At 41.6% G+C, this 17,129-nt stretch overlaps 1 protein-coding gene across 2 annotated transcripts in view; it reads left to right on the top strand.

The window, feature by feature from the left end:
• Positions 1-534: 534 nt before the first annotated feature.
• AHCTF1 (AT-hook containing transcription factor 1) overlaps positions 535-17,129 on the top strand; it is an 86,507-nt gene continuing 69,912 nt past the window's right edge. Inside the window, exons 1-3 of one of the 2 annotated variants that reach the window (XM_066236975.1) lie at positions 535-1,461; positions 8,675-8,802; positions 12,195-12,448. In XM_066236975.1, the coding sequence (XP_066093072.1) occupies positions 8,682-8,802; positions 12,195-12,448 (375 nt within the window). In that variant the 5' untranslated portion in view covers positions 535-1,461; positions 8,675-8,681. The remainder of the gene's footprint in view (positions 1,462-8,674; positions 8,803-12,194; positions 12,449-17,129) is intronic. The other variant, XM_066236967.1, reaches the window with a different exon arrangement.

The following is a 17,129-nucleotide window of genomic DNA, read 5'->3' as shown; positions in this document are numbered from 1 at the left end:
TGAAGAGGTCCATTTAAAATAAAGACAAACAAAATCTGTTTTACCTCCTCTGCTGCGACTTAGTCCAGTACCTTTTGCAAACAAATGTTACATTTAGAGGTTACTGTCAATAAAGAAGCAAGAATTATAGAAAAAAAACATAAGTTATATTTCTAAAGGCAGTATATCTAAAAAAAATGAGTTAACAGAAAAGGATAAACTTTTTTAGGGGGTGAAGGTTAAACTTCTTTGATTAAAAAAGCGACCAGCTTGAATCCTCCTCCCCCTTTCACCTCGCATTATAATCCTTTTATTTTGGCATTTACTATTACGGACATATCCACATGTATTTGTTTAACTGTGTCTGGTGCTCGGGACTAGCTTCAAAGATACTAATAAAACAAAAACAAAAAAACCCACCACCACAATGAAACTCAAGAGTGACCAAAAAGGTAACACTGACTTAGAGTAAAAAACTTTAATATTAGACTAGGACCTGTGGCCAAGAACGCACACTGTGATACAAAATATATATATATAGGAGAAAGAAGCAGCGTTTCCCCATTAGTCTGGCGCTCACTTTTAGCACCAAAAGTAGGAGCAGAAAGAACCAAAAACACCGAGGGCAAACGGGTTTGCCAGAACAGAGATTATCACTTGTCCCACAACAACCGTGGCCTCACGATAACGTAGCGACTCTCCCGCCACAGATGTCACCCCGCGAGATCAAGAGGCGGGCGGAGCCGGCTGGGCGCGATCTCAGACAAAGACTACCATTCCCGATCCACTAAGGGCCCACGAGTCCAGCAGCTTTAGCAATTTAGTGCATAAAGCATTGTGGGAATCGTAGTCTTTCATTCCCTCAGCTTTTTGAAGGCGGGGAGATCCTATTTTATGTAAATAACCACCTTTTCCGACTACGTTTTTCTTTCCTCTCTTCTCTTCCCCCACCTTCTTTCACGCAGAGTTTAAAAATTCCCGCGGTGCCGGCGCCCAAGGCCGGAACGCTCGCGAGAACTCAGGTCCCCGCGCGGCGATCTCCCTACCATCGCCCCTCCTTCTCCGCGTTCCCTCCCCTCCCCAATCCTCCCCAACCCTCCCCGCTGGGGCGTGTGGGACTTGATCTGTCTGCCCAGGGTAATGCGCAAAGCTGGGCCGGCGCTGTCCAAGCGGAGGAGGCAGAGTCGCGCGGGGGAGGATCCGGAACCGCGGCGCGAGCAGTGTCTGCGTTTCAGTCGCTGAGCAGTCAGCCGGCCTGCTGCCGGTGCGGCACTCTCCGGTTGTGCGGATCCGAGGTGGTCAGGAAGGACACAGACGGAGGCCCGCGAGAACAGCAGCTTCCGCGCGGCAGATGTGTGTGCCTCCTGCCTGTGGTGACCGTGTCTCCCGGGAGATGTTGTGACGGTCCCGCGCGGAGGAGCTCGCGCCTCGCGCCCCACGGGACTCGGCGGCCGCCGCGGCCCAGTCACCCGCCCTTCTCAGGTAGGTAAGGGGAAGGGAAGGAGGGCGTCGAGCCCGCGCGGCGGAGGGCGGGTCCGCGTGGCCAGGCCCGGTGCGGCGACCCGGCTTCTGTCGCCTCGATTCGCTCGCGGGGCCCACCTCGTGTCAGGCCTAGGCCGGGCTTCTATCCACCCGACGAGCGGCTGCGTCCCGGCTCCCGGCGCGGGGACAGGCCCGTGGGGGCGCACGCCGGCGGTGGCGGTTGCGGCACGTTCCAGAGGCGGGTTATGTAAGCTGCGGTTCGGCGTTGCGAGGCTGCGGAGGAACGCTTCTGGCTTTACTCCCTACGCCTTCTACGCTGGCGGACAGGTCCTCCCGGTCTCCGGGCGGGTCTCGACCTCCCCCCAAAGCGATAGAGCGCATGGCGAGCTTCCCTTTGGCTGTTTTGTGTCGGTCTCACGTGGATGTGTACTCCACATTATACGGCGCTTGGCTCAAGTAGGTCCAGGGCGGGGAAAAGTTTGACTCGTGATTTAAAAGGTGCGGTGAGGTGATCAGACAATGGAGATGTAAAATAATCGTACACTTTAGGAGTGCGCATTAATTTGCCTTAGTGGTCCCACCTGGAAACTCGAGGACGATTACTTTTGTTACTGGTTGCCTGGTTTTTTGGGGTGGGGTGGGAGCGAGAAGGAGGGATGTTGATTTTTTTCTCAGAGCCAACAAGATTTATTTTTACTAGCTGTTTATCTTTCTTTTGAATAAGCATTGTAAGAAATTCTTGGAAGAACGTGGGTCCTTTAGGATAAAATATGTCTTTCGGGAACTCTGAATTTTATTTTCAAAGTATCCTAAGGAGCCAGGAGATTTTAAGAAACTCCTTTCGTGAACTTTTAACTGATGGAGTCTCTGAGGAGAGAAGAAATTAGGGCAGGTTTTCTTACTTTGGAGGCTTTAACCAGAGATGACAAGCCCAACTTCAATGAAAGCTTGAGAGATGCTCTTAGTGTGTTAAGCAGTATAGAAAGTCTCGGTTCTAAGCTGCTGAGCTACCTGGCCAGGGCTTTTCAGCACCATTTATTGTATAGACCTAATGTATGCTTTTGCCTCTTTTGTCAAATATTAATCATAAAGACTGCGCTTATTTTTGGGCTCTCTTCTTTGTTCCATTGATGTATATTTCGTTTTTTATGCCAGTACCATGCTGTTTTGATTAACTATCCTTTTGTAGTAAACAAAGTTTGCTGTCAGGTAACGTGATTCCTCCAACTTCGTTTTCATTTCAAGATCACTGTTCTCTTCTGTATTTTTAAAGTTTTGATTTTACTTAGATTTTTTGTTTTTAAGAAAGTATTTGTCATTGATAAAAAAAAGTGGCCTGACTTGTGGTGGCACAGTGAGTAAAGCGTTGGCCTGGAACGCTGAGGTCCCTGGTTCCAAACTCTAGGCTTGCCTGGTCAAGGCACATATGGGAGTTGATGCTTCCCGCCCCTTCCCTCTAAAAATGAATAAAAATAAAATCTTTAAAAAAGTGAAAAATATTTTTAAAATTTGAAAAGTAGCATTAACTATAAAGAAACAAGTCACCCCAAATTTGGATCACACAAAAGTAAACAGTACTTTTTGTGAATGCTTTAGGCATCTCTGTATGCAGATATACAGATAGAATTTATATAGAGACTAATTCTATGAAATGGAATAAACTATAAATACTACTTTTTAGAAAATTAATTTTGTAGATGAAATAAACTAAAATTTATGGAAGAGGAATTTTTAAATTTTCTTTTAATACAACTGTTATTTCTTATAAAACTGGTTTGTTTGTAAAGTCTATTGAGTGGCTTGTTATACTTGTTTTACCAACAGTTTCAGTTTGAAAGTGCTCATTTTCTTCTCTGAGAGTGTCTTGGGCTCAGTGTTCTAATTATGAGTGTAGTCCCATCTGGGAAACCTTTTTTTTTTTTTTTTTTTGTATTTTTCTGAAGCTGGAAACAGGGAGAGACAGACAGACTCCCGCATGCGCCCGACCAGGATCCACCCTGGCAGGCCCACCAGGGTTGATGCTCTGCCCACCAGGGGGTGATGCTCTGCCCCTCCGGGGCGTCACTCTGTTGCGACCAGAGCCACTCTAGCGCCTGGGGCAGAGGCCAAGGAGCCATCCCCAGCGCCTGGCCATCTTTGCTCCAATGGAGCCTCGGCTGCGGGAGGGGAAGAGGGAGACAGAGAAGAAGGAGGGGGTGGGGGTGGGGGTGGAGAAGCTAATGGGCGCTTCTCCTATGTGCCCTGGCCGGGAATCGAACCCGGGTCCCCCGCACACCAGGCCGACGCTCTACCGCTAAGCCAACCGGCCAGGGCTTTTTTTTTTTTAATTCAGTGGGAGAGCGGGAGGCAGAGAGGAGAGGAGTCTTCCTGCATGTGACCCTACAGAGATCCACCCTGCGAGCCCAGTGGAGGGCGATTCTTTGCCCCTCTGGGGCTGAGGCCATGGAGCCATCCTCAGTGGCCAGGGCCAACTCTCTCCAATCAAGACATGGCTGCAGGAGGGGAAGAGAGAGTGAGAAGCAAGAGGGGGAAGGGTGGGGGCGCAGATGGGCACTTCTGTGTGCCTTGACCAGGAATACAACCCAGGGCATCCACACACTGGGCAGATGCTCTATCACCGAGCTAACCCACCATGGCCTGAGAAACTTTTTATCTGGTTAAATGACCTGTACCTTGGACCAACCACTCTCCTGTCAGGGAGACAGACCCCTTAGACCAGTGGTTGTAAAACTTTTTGAAGTCGGGGCACATTTAAAATCCTACAAATGTAGGCACACTATATACAAATTTCTGAGAAATATGTTATAATAAGTCAAATATTAAAGAAAAAATATAAAGTCCAAGCATGCTTTTATGGTAAACAATAAATACAACAAAATTAAATTTATTCTGACATTAAAAACCATTTTTATATTACATTTTATGAGTTATGCTTTTTAGAATTCGTAAAAAAGAGGGGTTAAAAATAAAAAAACTACAAAAAAATTATCTTTTTATATATAGATACATTTTTAGTAAGATTTAGTAAATTCAGCAGGTCCTGGCATGAATGTTTTAAGTTTTTTCATTCTTGTGTTTGTGAGAAACAGGAACCTCATGTGTCCTAGTGATTTCTTCAACGTTTGGGCATATATTTGAAAGGCAAACTCTCATTTCTTCATCAATACATTGAAGAATTCCTCTTTTTACCCTTAATTGTGTTGAGTGCAGAAAACTCCCACCATACTTATCACCTTAAACTTTACACCAAACAAAGGATAGAAGAAACTTGCCTCCAGTCTTTCTGGGGAACATGGGTGTTGTAAACAATCCAGCACCACAGCTTAACAGCCTGTTGCAACCTAATCAGGCAAGTGAGGTGGGAGGTTGGGCAGACTATCAGCTTACAGCCAATTCCCCACACCTCTGTTCCCCAAAAATCTAAACTCCAAAACCCTCTTGGTTTTTTGGTCCCCAAAAGACACATATTTCTCTGGAATACCATAGGGTGCACCTTGAAATCTTCTAGGGTGCACCAGTGCGCCCTGGCACACACTTTGTGAGAACCACTGCATTAGACCTTTAATGCCTTTCTCACAAGAAAGCAACACAGTACACTTGCAAGATAGATGGCCCTCTGCTGAGGTCTTTGGTGTCAGTAACTAGAGTCTTCTAAGACTTGAAAATTTCCAATTTTTCTAGGATTATTTGTTCATCCCTTTAGTTTACTCCAGACTGAAGGGTATTAGAATTCTCTGGATTTTTTGAACTCTGCTTTATTGCTTTATGATGTGTATGTGTGCATGCATACTCACCTCCTTTTTTCATTTTCTACTAGATATTAGAGGAGTGGGTATATATTTGTAACCTATTTGCTGAAAATGAGTAGCAACTTGTATCAATAACAGTTTAATAGTCCATACTTCCTCCCTGATTTGAAATATCAAAACGTTTTTTATCTACGGAATTTTTGTGGTTCTCTGTCTAGATCATCTGTTTCATTCATCTTTCCATTACTAGCCTATATCAGATTGTTTTACTTATTGTAATAAAGTTTATGTTTTCACTATGTGATAAAATTCGTCTTCATTCACTTGTTTGGTTATTTTTAGTGTTTTGCTATTAAGAAAACTATTGTTGATATACATTCTTGTGTGTACCTCTTTCTGTACTGTTGACCTTGAACAATGTTGGGAGATGAGGTAAAGTAAGCTAGAGGAAAGAAAATGTTATTAAGAAAACCATAAGAGAAAATACAATACTTATTGAGAAATATCCTTGTATAAGTGGACCCATGCAGTTCAAACCGTTGTTGTTTAAGGGTCAGCTGCATATGTTTTCAACATGAGTAGGTCACAAAGTCTTTTTTTTTTTTTTTGTATTTTTCTGAAACTAGAAACAGGGAGAGACAGTCAGACTCCCGCATGCGCCTGACGGGGATCCGCCTGACCGGGATCCACCTGGCACGCCCACCAGGGGGTGACGCTCTGCCCACCAGGGGGGCCTCGCTCTGTCGCGACCAGAGCCACTCCAGCACCTGGGGCAGAGGCCAAGGAGCCATCCCCAGCGCCCGGGCCATCTTTGCTCCAATGGAGCCTCGGCTGCGGGAGGGGAAGAGAGAGACAGAGAGGAAGGAGAGGGGGAAGGGTGGAGAAGCAAATGGGCGCTTCTCCTGTGTGCTCTGGCCAGGAATCGAACTTGGGACTTCTGCACGCCAGGCCGACGCTCTACCACTGAGCCAACTGGCCAGGGCCCACAAAGTCTTAAAATGAACTAATATGTCTTTATTCTCTCAGACAATAAGAGGACTATGAATGCTTTATTTAAATTTCCTACATTAACCATTATCATTATTATGTAGTCTGTATTTTAGATTTACCATTTATTTACCAGTACTTGGACACACCATTCTTCTTGTATCTCAGGTCTTCTATCCAATCACTATTCTATGTGAAGTCTTCTACATAAAACCTTTAGAATTTCTTTTTAAGTAAGGTCAATTTTTGGTAAACTTGTTTTTTCTAAAAATATTTTTCATATTCCAAAGGATAATTTCAGTGATATATAATTATATGTTGACAGCTATTTTTGCTTAGAATTTTGAAGACATTCCAGACTTCTAGGTTCCACTGTTGTCATTTTTTTTTTTTAATTTTTATTTATTCATTTTAGAGAAGAGAGAGAGAGAGAAAGAAAGGGGGGAGGAGCAGGAAGCATCAACTCCCATATATGCCTTGACCGGGCAGACCCAGGGTTTTGAACCAGCAACCTCAGCATTCCAGGTCAACGCTTTATCCACTGTGCCACCACAGGTCAGGCACTGTTGTCATTTATTTATTTATGTATTCTATGTAGGATTCACTGGTCTTGATTTCAGAGAACTGGCGTATGTCTACAACTCTGGGAAATAGGTTTAAAAATTTTTCCTTGTTACTGTTAGTGTTAGATTTTAGGAGAATTCTGAATAAACATGTTAGGTCTTCTCCCTCCACTATTTGTTGAGTGGGTATGAAAGAATATTTGTAAGTTCCAAAGAATCATGATGTGCCACTGAGTTTTAGAAAAAGAACTTTACCATTACCTTGGAGACCCATGTGTATTTTTTTAATAATTCCTTTTCCTTCCTCTCAAAGGTAACTACTGTTGTATTCAGTATTGGATTTTGTGTTTATTATTTCCTCGTTTTAACTCATAAGTTTGCTACATGGTTGTATCTTTAGGTAGTATGTTTAGATTTCTGCTTTTTGCTTTATATAAATGTAATTATTCTACACGTATTTTCTACTTTAATCATTTGTTACTACATTTTTTTTTTTTTTGTATTTTTCTGAAGCTGGAAACGGGGAGAGACAGTCAGACAGACTCCCGCATGCGCCCGACCAGGATCCACCCGGCATGCCCACCAGGGGCGATGCTCTGCCCCTCCGGGGCCACTCTAGCGCCTGGGGCAGAGGCCAAGGAGCCATCCCCAGCGACCAGGCCTTGTTACTACATTTTGACGTTTGTCCATATTGTTGCCTGTAGCTGCAACATTCTTGTTTTTACTATTGAGTTGTAAATTTTACTTCATTTTTTAATTCTAGAAGTTTAATTTTTAAAATAAATTTGACCCTTTCTAATTTTTAAGATTTCTTCACTTAGCAAGCTAAATCTTTGATTTCTTTAAGCATATTAAACATTTCTTATTTTCTGATTATTACAATATCTGAAGGCTTCGATGGGCTACTATTGCTGGCTGTTGATCATGAGATCAATGTGATATTGTACTATTGTTATTTTGACTGTGAGCTCATTTTCATTGGAGCTTCATCTTTGAAAACTGAGATACTAGAGAATACCATATTTCTCCATGTATAAGATGCTCTCATGTATAAGATGTACCTTAATTTTGGGGCCCGAAATTTGAAGGAAAAAGAAAAGAACAAGCGCAAAAAGCAGGAAATGCTAGTAAAAACATCTACAACCACTGTATAAGACGCACCCGGTTTTTAGACCCCAAATTTTTTGGGAAAGGGTGTGTCTTATACATGGGGAAATACAGTATTTGGTGGTTTCTTATTGGTTGCTTGGAGCATTACCAACCTGAGAAGACAAGATTAGAGTCACCAGGACTGGATTTGGTAGCTCATCCTCAAGGCCTAAGCCAACTTACTTACTTGTCTTCCAGAATTCCTGCTGGCCCTTCATTTTTGGCTTTGCTAATTCAGTAACCATTGAATAAACATACTTTAATTTTTGGTTGTTTTCAATGGGAGGGTTATTCAGGGAATCTAGACTTGTATATATTGGAAATGTAAGATTTTATATATATATTTTAAAGACATGCGCCAAACTAAGTTCTTGAGGTTACTGTAGATTTGGACATTTTCCATGGACTTTGCCCCCTTTCACTGTAGCAGTTAATTTTCTAAAATTCATATTAATTTTTTTTGTGTGTGAAGTGTTCTTTGAGAGTCTGTCAGCAAATAAGATTAATTGCAATGAACTAGTTTTCAAAAAATAGGGAATCATGTATACCTTTAGGACATCTGGCTTAATGAATCTTCTTATTCTTCAAAGGCTGTTTGGGGAATGTTTTCTTATGAGAGAATACCTCAGACTGAGAGAAGCACATGATATATATTTTATACTCAGATTATAATATTTTAAATTTTTTTCTGTGGCTTTATCTGGTTAGAGATAACCTAGTGCATTATAATAGAAATACACTAATATTTAAAAAAAATATTTACAGTGGAAGTATGCAAGACCTAACAGCTCAAGTGACGAGTGGCCTTCTGCAGTTCCCAGAAGTGACTATTGAAGCCCTTGGAGAAGATGAAATAACATTAGAATCTGTACTTCGGGGGAAGTTTGCTGCAGGTAAAATAATGTTGCTGAATATTTACTAATTCGATTGGTAAGATAAATAATAATAAGCATGTATTGCAATTTCTTTAATGTGGGTGAGAAAAACAGAACTTGGTTAGAGAGAGTCCTTTTTTTTCCCCCCAGAGACAGAGAAAGAGTTACAGAGAGGGATAGCCAGGGACAGACAGACAGGAACGGAGAGAGATGAGAAGCATCAATCATCAGTTTTTCGTTGTGACACCTTAGTTGTTCAATGATTGCTTTCTCATATGTGCCTTAACCGTGGGCCTTCAGCAGATCAAGTAACCCCTTGCTCAAGCCAGCGACCTTGGGCTCAAGCTGGTGAGCTTTTGCTCAAACCAGATGAGCCCGCGGTCAAGCTGGCAACCTCGGGGTCTCGAACCTGGGTCTTCTGCATCCCAGTCCAACGCTCTATCCACTGCGCCACCACCTGGTCAGGCGAGAGTCTTATGTAAATATATTAACATCTATGACTACATATGTAATACAGTGTACATACTCTAGAATAGTGATTTTCTTTCTTTAAAAATTTTTTTTCTTTATTATTATTTTTTCTGAAGTTAGAAACGGGGAGGCAGTCAGACTCTTGCATGTGCCCGACCGAGATCCACCCGGCATGCCCACCAGGGGGCGATGCCCTCCCCATCTTCGGGCGTCGCTCTGCCGCAATCAGAGCCATTCTAGCGCCTGAGGCAGGGGCCACAGAGCCATCCTCAGCGCCCGGGCAAACTTTGCTCCAATGGAGCCTTGGCTGCGGGAGGGGAAGAGAGAGACAGAGAGGAAGGAGAGGGGGAGGGGTGGAGAAGTAGATGGGCGCTTCTCCTGTGTGCCCTGGCTGGGAATCGAACCCAGGACTTATGCACGCCAGGCCAACGCTCTACCACTGAGCCAACCGGCCAGGGCAAAAAAAAAAATTTTTTTTTTTAATTTATTGATTTTTAGAGGAAAGAGAGGGAGAGACAGAAGGAGAGAGAGGAGAAGTAGGAAGCATCAACTCATAGTAGTTGCTTCTCATATGTGCCTTGACCGGGCAAGCCCAGTGTTTCGAACTGACGACCTCAGCATTCCAGGTCGATGCTTTATCCCCTGCGCCACCACAGGCCAGGCGTGGTTTTCTTTCAATGTTTATTTTATTGATTTTGGAGAGAGGAAGGAAGAGAGATGAAGAAAAACAGGAACATCTGTTTCTATATGTGCCCTGACCAGCGATCGAGCCAGCAACTTCTATGCTTCAGGATAACCAACTGAACTATATGGCCAGGGCAGAACGGTGGTTTTCAACCAACGGTCTGCCAGATATTTTGTGCCAGTCCTCAAAAGACTTAACTACCCTGATGTTGTATGAAGATTATAGACCCAGTGATTATAAACTTTAAAATTTTCATGTAACATTATCAGCTCTTCTATAGACCGGCATGGAATTTCTGGTGGACCGGCATTGGTCTGCAGACTGGTGGTTGAAAACCACTACTCGAGAACACATTTTTGGTGACTCTCTGGGGGGAGTGTAGTTTATTTTTCCTTATTGAAAAATGCCATTTGGAAAGTAGAAAGAATACACAGCTGGTTTTTCTTTATAATCAGTAAGTTTTGGTGAGTTTGAATTAGAACCTAAACAGTCTTGTGAGTAGAAAAATTCTGATTTTGATGGCTCTGAGTAAGACAAAATATTCAGAAAATCTTATTTTCATAATTCCATCAATCTAAACAAGATCTCAGTATATGGTTTGGATTATATAATACAGCAGGAAACCATACCAAAGAAGTCATTAAACTGAATTTTAATCTAGTGAAAGATACTGTAGGAGACTTTTCTGGATTTGAATATCACAGCCATCCTTCCTTGCAAGAAAACAAAATATAAATATCGGTCATTTAGCTATTTACAGTACTATTCTGTTGAATATTAAAAGTAGAAATGGTACTGTATGCTAAGTACTGTAACAACTTTTCATTGAGCTAAATATTCGACTTTTCTAAGGAGTAACAAGTCTATGTAGCTGAGGAGCAAATGTGAAGTAACTGGATTTTACACAGATAGTAACAAAAATGAGATTTTAATCCATGCTTTCTATGTCTCCACTCTGCTGTGCTATCCCTTAAACTATACAGCCTCCCCTCAGCTATAGTCAAGTATATTCAACTATCTACTTAGATGCATGAGAGACATTGCAAATTTAGTAGTAAAAGTTACCACTGTCCATCTAGCAGCTCAAGGGAAAATTCAAGGTCTGTTCTTTTTTTCTTTTTTTAAACAGAGACAGAGAGTCAGAGAGAGGGATAGACAGGGACAGACAGACAGGAACGGAGAGATGAGAAGCATCAATCATTAGTTTTTCGTTGCGCATTGTGGCACCTTAGTTTGTTTTCTTGTTCATTGATTGTTTTCTCATATGTGCCTTGACCGCGGGCCTTCAGACCAAGTAACCCCTTGCTCGAGCCAGCAACCTTGGGTCCAAGCTGGTGAGCTTTTGCTCAAACCAGATGAGCCTGCGCTCAAGTTGGCGACCTCGGGGTCTCGAACCTGGGTCCTTGGCATCCCAGTTCGATGCTCTATCCACTGCGCCACCGCCTGGTCAGGCTCAAGGTCTGTTCTTAATGCTTCTGTTTTACTCAACCTTTGCCCCACATTTTATTTATCAGCAAGCAGATCCTTTTAGTTCTGCCTCTATTATAAGATGAACATTCATCCCTGTTAATGACTACCAATGACTAAGCATAAGTATGTATCATCTCCCTACTTCTTCTCTGTTTCCCCCTTATTGTCCATTCCCTGCTTAGCAGCTGGAATAACATTTAAAAACATAAATCAGATTGTCACTGTTCTGCTTAATACCCTTTGCTTACTTTACATTGCATGCATAGTAAAATCCAAACATGACTAGGAAGGGGCCAAGAAGAGCTTCTGTTATTTCTAACAGTTAGTTATGTTTTGTCTTAGATTTTGAAATTCTCTGGGATAGAGTAATTTGTTCTATTTATAACACCTAGTTTAACTGTCAAGGTATAATGTAGTTAAAGTATGAACTTTGGAATTAGACTTGGGGTCTACTTCTGGCTCTGGTATTTGTAGCTGTGTGGCTTTGGGCAAGTTATTTAACTGTTTGCAAGTTTAGTTGCCTTATCTCTGTATTGAGGTGTGACAAGAAGTAAATGAAACTATTTAATTACATAAGATGGTATCTTTACTGATTATTATTATTAAAGTAGTTCAATTTATTGTACTAATTTGAGGACCACTGTTTTATAAATATTTAGATGTCAATTTGGAGATAACATGTAAAGTTTTATATAATAAGTTATAATATATGTAAAAGCTTTTAGTTTCATTGTATACATACAATATTAATATAAGGAACATTTTCGCTTTTTTTTTCTTCTAGGGAAAAATGGACTTGCTTGCTTAACTTGTGGTCCTCAACTTGAGGTAGTAAACTCTTTAACAGGAGAGCGGTTGTCTGCATATAGATTCAGTGGAGTGAATGACGAGCCACCTATAGTCCTAGCTGTGAAAGAGTTCTCTTGGCAGAAGAGAACTGGATTGTTAATTGGATTGGAAGATGCAGAAGGGAGTATTCTCTGTCTCTATGACCTGGGTATATCAAGAGTGGTTAAAGCAGTTGTTCTTCCTGGAAGGGTAGGTACTGGTTAAGATAAGTGGACATTCTGTTTTCAGAACCCCTTCTGGTTAGACAGGTGTGTTCACTTTGTGAAAATTCATCGAGCTATATACACACTTGCTTTAATGGGTATTCATGTAAAAGTTCAAAATGAAAAGTTTATTAAAATATTTATAAAATATTTATTACTGTGGCCTTTTCCCTTTTTCTTTGAGACTATAATTGACTCTTGAACAATGCAGGGGTTAGGGGCACTTAATCCCCCCCACCCCTCAGCACAGTTGAAAATCTGTTTATAACTTTTGACTCCCCTAAAACTTAATAGCTTATGGTTGACAGAAGCCTTACTGATATAGTTAACAGGTACTTTGTATATAAAGTAAGCTAGAGAAAACAATGTTGTTAAAGATAAAATTATAAGGAGGAGAAAGTACATGTACAGTACTGTATGTACTATGAAAAAAATCTAGTGTATGTGGAGCCATGTAGTTCAATCCATGTTGTTTCAAGGGTCAACTTCTAGCCTTGGAGCAATATGGAAAACATGTCTTTGTTATTAAGATTTGAATACTTCATTTAATTTTTTAAACGACTTTATGCATTTTAAAGAGGGAGAAAAGAGAGAGAAAGAAGGGGGAAGCCCAGGGTTTTGAACTGGTGACCTCAGCGTTCCAAGTTGACGCTTTAGCCACTGCACCACCACAGGCCAGGCAAAAAAATACATTTAAATAATGGATTCACTTATAATCACCATTTATTCTAATCTCTGTATGCCCTCCATATATGCCAGGTGTCTTACGCAGTAGTAATTATAGAAGTACTTTGAATTTGGTTTGTCTTAGAAGCACTTAGAAATGTACATGTACACACACTGGAAGAGTAGAATTCTTACTATACTTGGTGTGAAAAAAATATGCATTTAAATATATATAAAAATGTAGGTAATGTATATAGTCATGGAGTAGAGGTTTTTAAGTTAAAACGGAGCTTAATGACAAAATAATGTGTTTTTACAGTTGAGGAAACTGGCCTTGTGGGATCTGAAATAATTTATAGCCTAGTATCTTATTTGTCCTTGCCAGGGGTGATGATTCTAAGACAGAATTAATTTGGCAATACATAGATAGAATGCTTACTATAAATCAAACTATGCTAGATTTTGAAGATAAATAGATGAATTGAACTTGGTCCATGCTGTCAAAAAGCCTGTAGTGCAGAGGGGAAGACCAACAATATGATTATATACAGCATACATATAAGTTTTTTCATAAATTCAGCCATTTAGAACATGGAGAACACCTGAATAAATTCTACTCAAAAAGATTAGACAGCCTGACCTGTGGTGGCGCAGTGGATAAAGTGTCAACCTGGAAACGCTGAGGTTGCCGGTTCAAAACCCTGGGCTTGCCTGGTCAAGGCACATTATGGGAGTTGATGCTTCCTGCTCCTCCCCCCTTCTCTCTCTCTCTCTCTCTCTCTCTCTCTCCCCCTCTCCCCCCTCTCTATAATGAATAAATAAAATCTTCAAAAAATAAAAACAAATAAAAGATTAGACATTTTAGGCTAAGGGACCAGCATGTAAAATGTCACACTATATGGAACATTTGGAAAACAACTTATTTAGAATTGTTTGGGGAAAGACAAAGTAGGAAGTAGGAGCCAGAAATGATGAAAACTAAGGTTGTGAATGGCCTGTTTGCAATTAGGGACCTCTTCCTAAAGTCTATAGTGAGTTTATTTTAAATTTAAAGCAGGCCCTGGCCATTTGGCTCAGTGGTAGAACATCCGCCTGGCCTGTGGAAGTCCCGGGTTAGATGCCCGGTCAGTGCACACAGGAGAAGCAACCATCTGTTTTTCCACCCCTCCTCATCTCTTCTCTTTCTCCCTGTCTCTCTGTATCTCTATTCTGCTCCTGTAGCCATAGCTTGGTTGGAGCAAGTTGGCCCCAGGTGCTGAGGATGGCTCCATGTCTTTTCCTTAGGTGCTATAAAATAAAATAGTTCAGTTGCCAAGCAACAGAGTAGTGGCCCCAGATGGGCTGAGCATTGCCCCATAGAGGGTTTGCCAGGTAGATCCTGGTCAGGGCACTTGTGGGAGTCTGTCTTGTCTGCCTCCCTGCTTCTCACTTAAGAAAAATACAAAATAAATTGAAAGCGGAACTTTAGTGTAAAAAGCTGCTTGGAGCCTGACCTGTGGTGGCACAGTGGATAAAGCATCAACCTGGAACACTGAGGTTGCCAGTTCAAATCCCTTGGGCTTGCCTGTTCAAGGCACATACAGGAAGCAACTACTACGAATTGATGCTTCCTGTTCTCCTCTCCTCTTATTCTGTCTCTTGCTTTCTCTCCCTCATCCTCTCTCTCTCCTCCTGTTCCCTCCCTCCTCTTTTTCAAAATCAAATCTTTTTAAAAAGCTCCTTGGATTGCAGTAGTTAGGTAACTAATGATGAACTTAACCAAGAAAATGACAGTAGAATAAGAGGATGGGACCACTTCAGTATGGACTCAGGAGGTGACTTTTTTTTGGAAAGGACCTTTTTTTTTTTTTTTTTTAAGATTTTATTTATTGATTTTAGAGGAGGGAGACAGACAAAGAGGGGGAAGGGGAGTGGGAGACATCAACTCTTAGTAGTTGCTTCATTTATGTGCCTTGAATGGGCAAGCACAGGTCTTCAAACTGGCAACCTCAGCCTTCAAGGTCGATGCTTTATCCACTGTGCCACCACAGGTCAGGTAGGACTTGTTGATTATTTGGATGAGAGTAATTGAGAAGGAATGTACTTAAGTTGTTTAGTTTGGTGCATGACCGGTATCACATAGGGAAGAGAATACAGGAGAAGGAGAGGTTTGGAGAGTAGTGATAGATAACGTCCAAAGAAGTTTAGTCAACTAGCTTTTTTTTTCTGGGTAGGGCACAATATCCTCTGTTAAATTTGTTTGCTTTTTTCCTGCCTTATTTTAAAATTAAATAAGGTAGCATTGTTGATTATTTTACATAGTATTTGTTTGAGGAATGTAGGCTGTAACAAATTTCTTACCCCTCACTGAGGAAATTGAAGAAAATATGCTGTAGTATTTATAGACATTATTACTATAATTTAGAAAAAGAAGACAGTCCATGAAATTACAGCTTTGAGAATTAGAAACACTACAGAATGTTTTGTGTACTAATGAAATATAGACAGAGCCAGAATTTTGTCATAATAAAAAATTATAGCATGAAGCAAACCTTAATTTTATGTTAATGCATATAGCATTGATAACAGATTTCCTCTTTTCTTTCTAGAACATTTATTAGTATTATAGTAGAAATCACCAAATACTTTATTGTCATGTTATACCTAGTTAATATTTGTGAATTAATAGGAAATAGAAGGAAAGCTAAGGATAAAATAAAATAATAGACTATTAGGTACAAACATTTAAAGTTTAACTCATGAGATGAAGAGGGAAACTAACTCTATAATGTAGCTACAGTATGATTTTCTTTCATTTCAGTCCTTGTCACTAAAATTTTGTGTGAAGTCCATTATATTATAGCCCCCTTTTTTTTTTTTGTATTTTTCTGAAGCTGGAAATGGGGAGAGACAGTCAGACAGACTCCCACATGCGCCCGACCGGGATCCACCCGGCACGCCCACCAGGGGGCGACGCTCTGCCCACCAGGGGGCGATGCTCTGCCCCTCCGGGGCGTCGCTCTGTTGCGACCAGAGCCACTCTAGCTCCTGGGGCAGAGGCCAAGGAGCCATCCTTGCTCCAATGGAGCCTCGCTGCGGGAGGGGAAGAGACAGAGAGGAAGGAGAGGGGGAGGGTTGGAGAAGCAGATGGGCGCTTCTGTGTGCCCTGGCCGGGAATCGAACCTGGGACTTCCGCACGCCAGGCCGACGCTTTACCACTAAGCCAACTGGCCAGGGCCCAATGTAGGTTTAAATTTTATATTTAATGAATTATGTGACTTGAATAACTCAGCTAAGCTTTCCTAGCCTCTGAGTATTGCATCTTTAAACAGGTATAGTTATAATCTAATATTAAAGGGTTATTGTGACCATTAAATTAACCAGTTTGCGCAATGCCTGGCTTATATTAAATTCTCATAAGCATCAGTCATTTGAATTACATGTGTTCTTTTTTTTTAAAGATTTTTTTTACTGATTTTAGAGAGAAGAGAGAGAATGGCATGGGGGAGGATCAGGAAGCATCAACTTATAGTTGTTGCTTCTCATTTGCACCTTGACCGTGCAAACCTAGGGTTTCAAACTGGCAACTTCAGCATTCCAGGTTGACACTGTACACTGTGCCACCACAGGTCAGGCACATAATTTTTTTTAATATATTGATAATAATGGTGTAGCTCCTGTTAGGAGATTTTATTATGTTATTTGGATTCACAAGTATCAAAGGCAGATTTATGTTTTGCTTTGTTTGTTTTTTTTTTTGAAGTGAGAAGTGGGGAGTCAGAGAGACAGACTCCTGCATGTGCCCTATTGGGATCCACCCGGTATGCTCATCAGGAGGTGATGCTCTGCCCATCTGGGCTGTTGCTTCGTTGCAACCGGAACCAATCTGGGGCCTGAGGCAGAGGCCTTAGAGCTATCCTCAGCACCTGGGCCAACTTTGTTCCAGTGGGTTTGGAGGAGGGGAAGAGAGAAATAGAGAGAAAGGAGAGGAGGAAGGATGGAGAAGCAGATGGGCGCTTCTC

This window comes from Saccopteryx bilineata, chromosome 1, assembly GCF_036850765.1.
Source record: "Saccopteryx bilineata isolate mSacBil1 chromosome 1, mSacBil1_pri_phased_curated, whole genome shotgun sequence".
In the NCBI taxonomy this organism is placed as follows: Eukaryota; Metazoa; Chordata; class Mammalia; order Chiroptera; family Emballonuridae; genus Saccopteryx; species Saccopteryx bilineata.
This window is presented reverse-complemented; position numbering and strand designations above follow the sequence as displayed.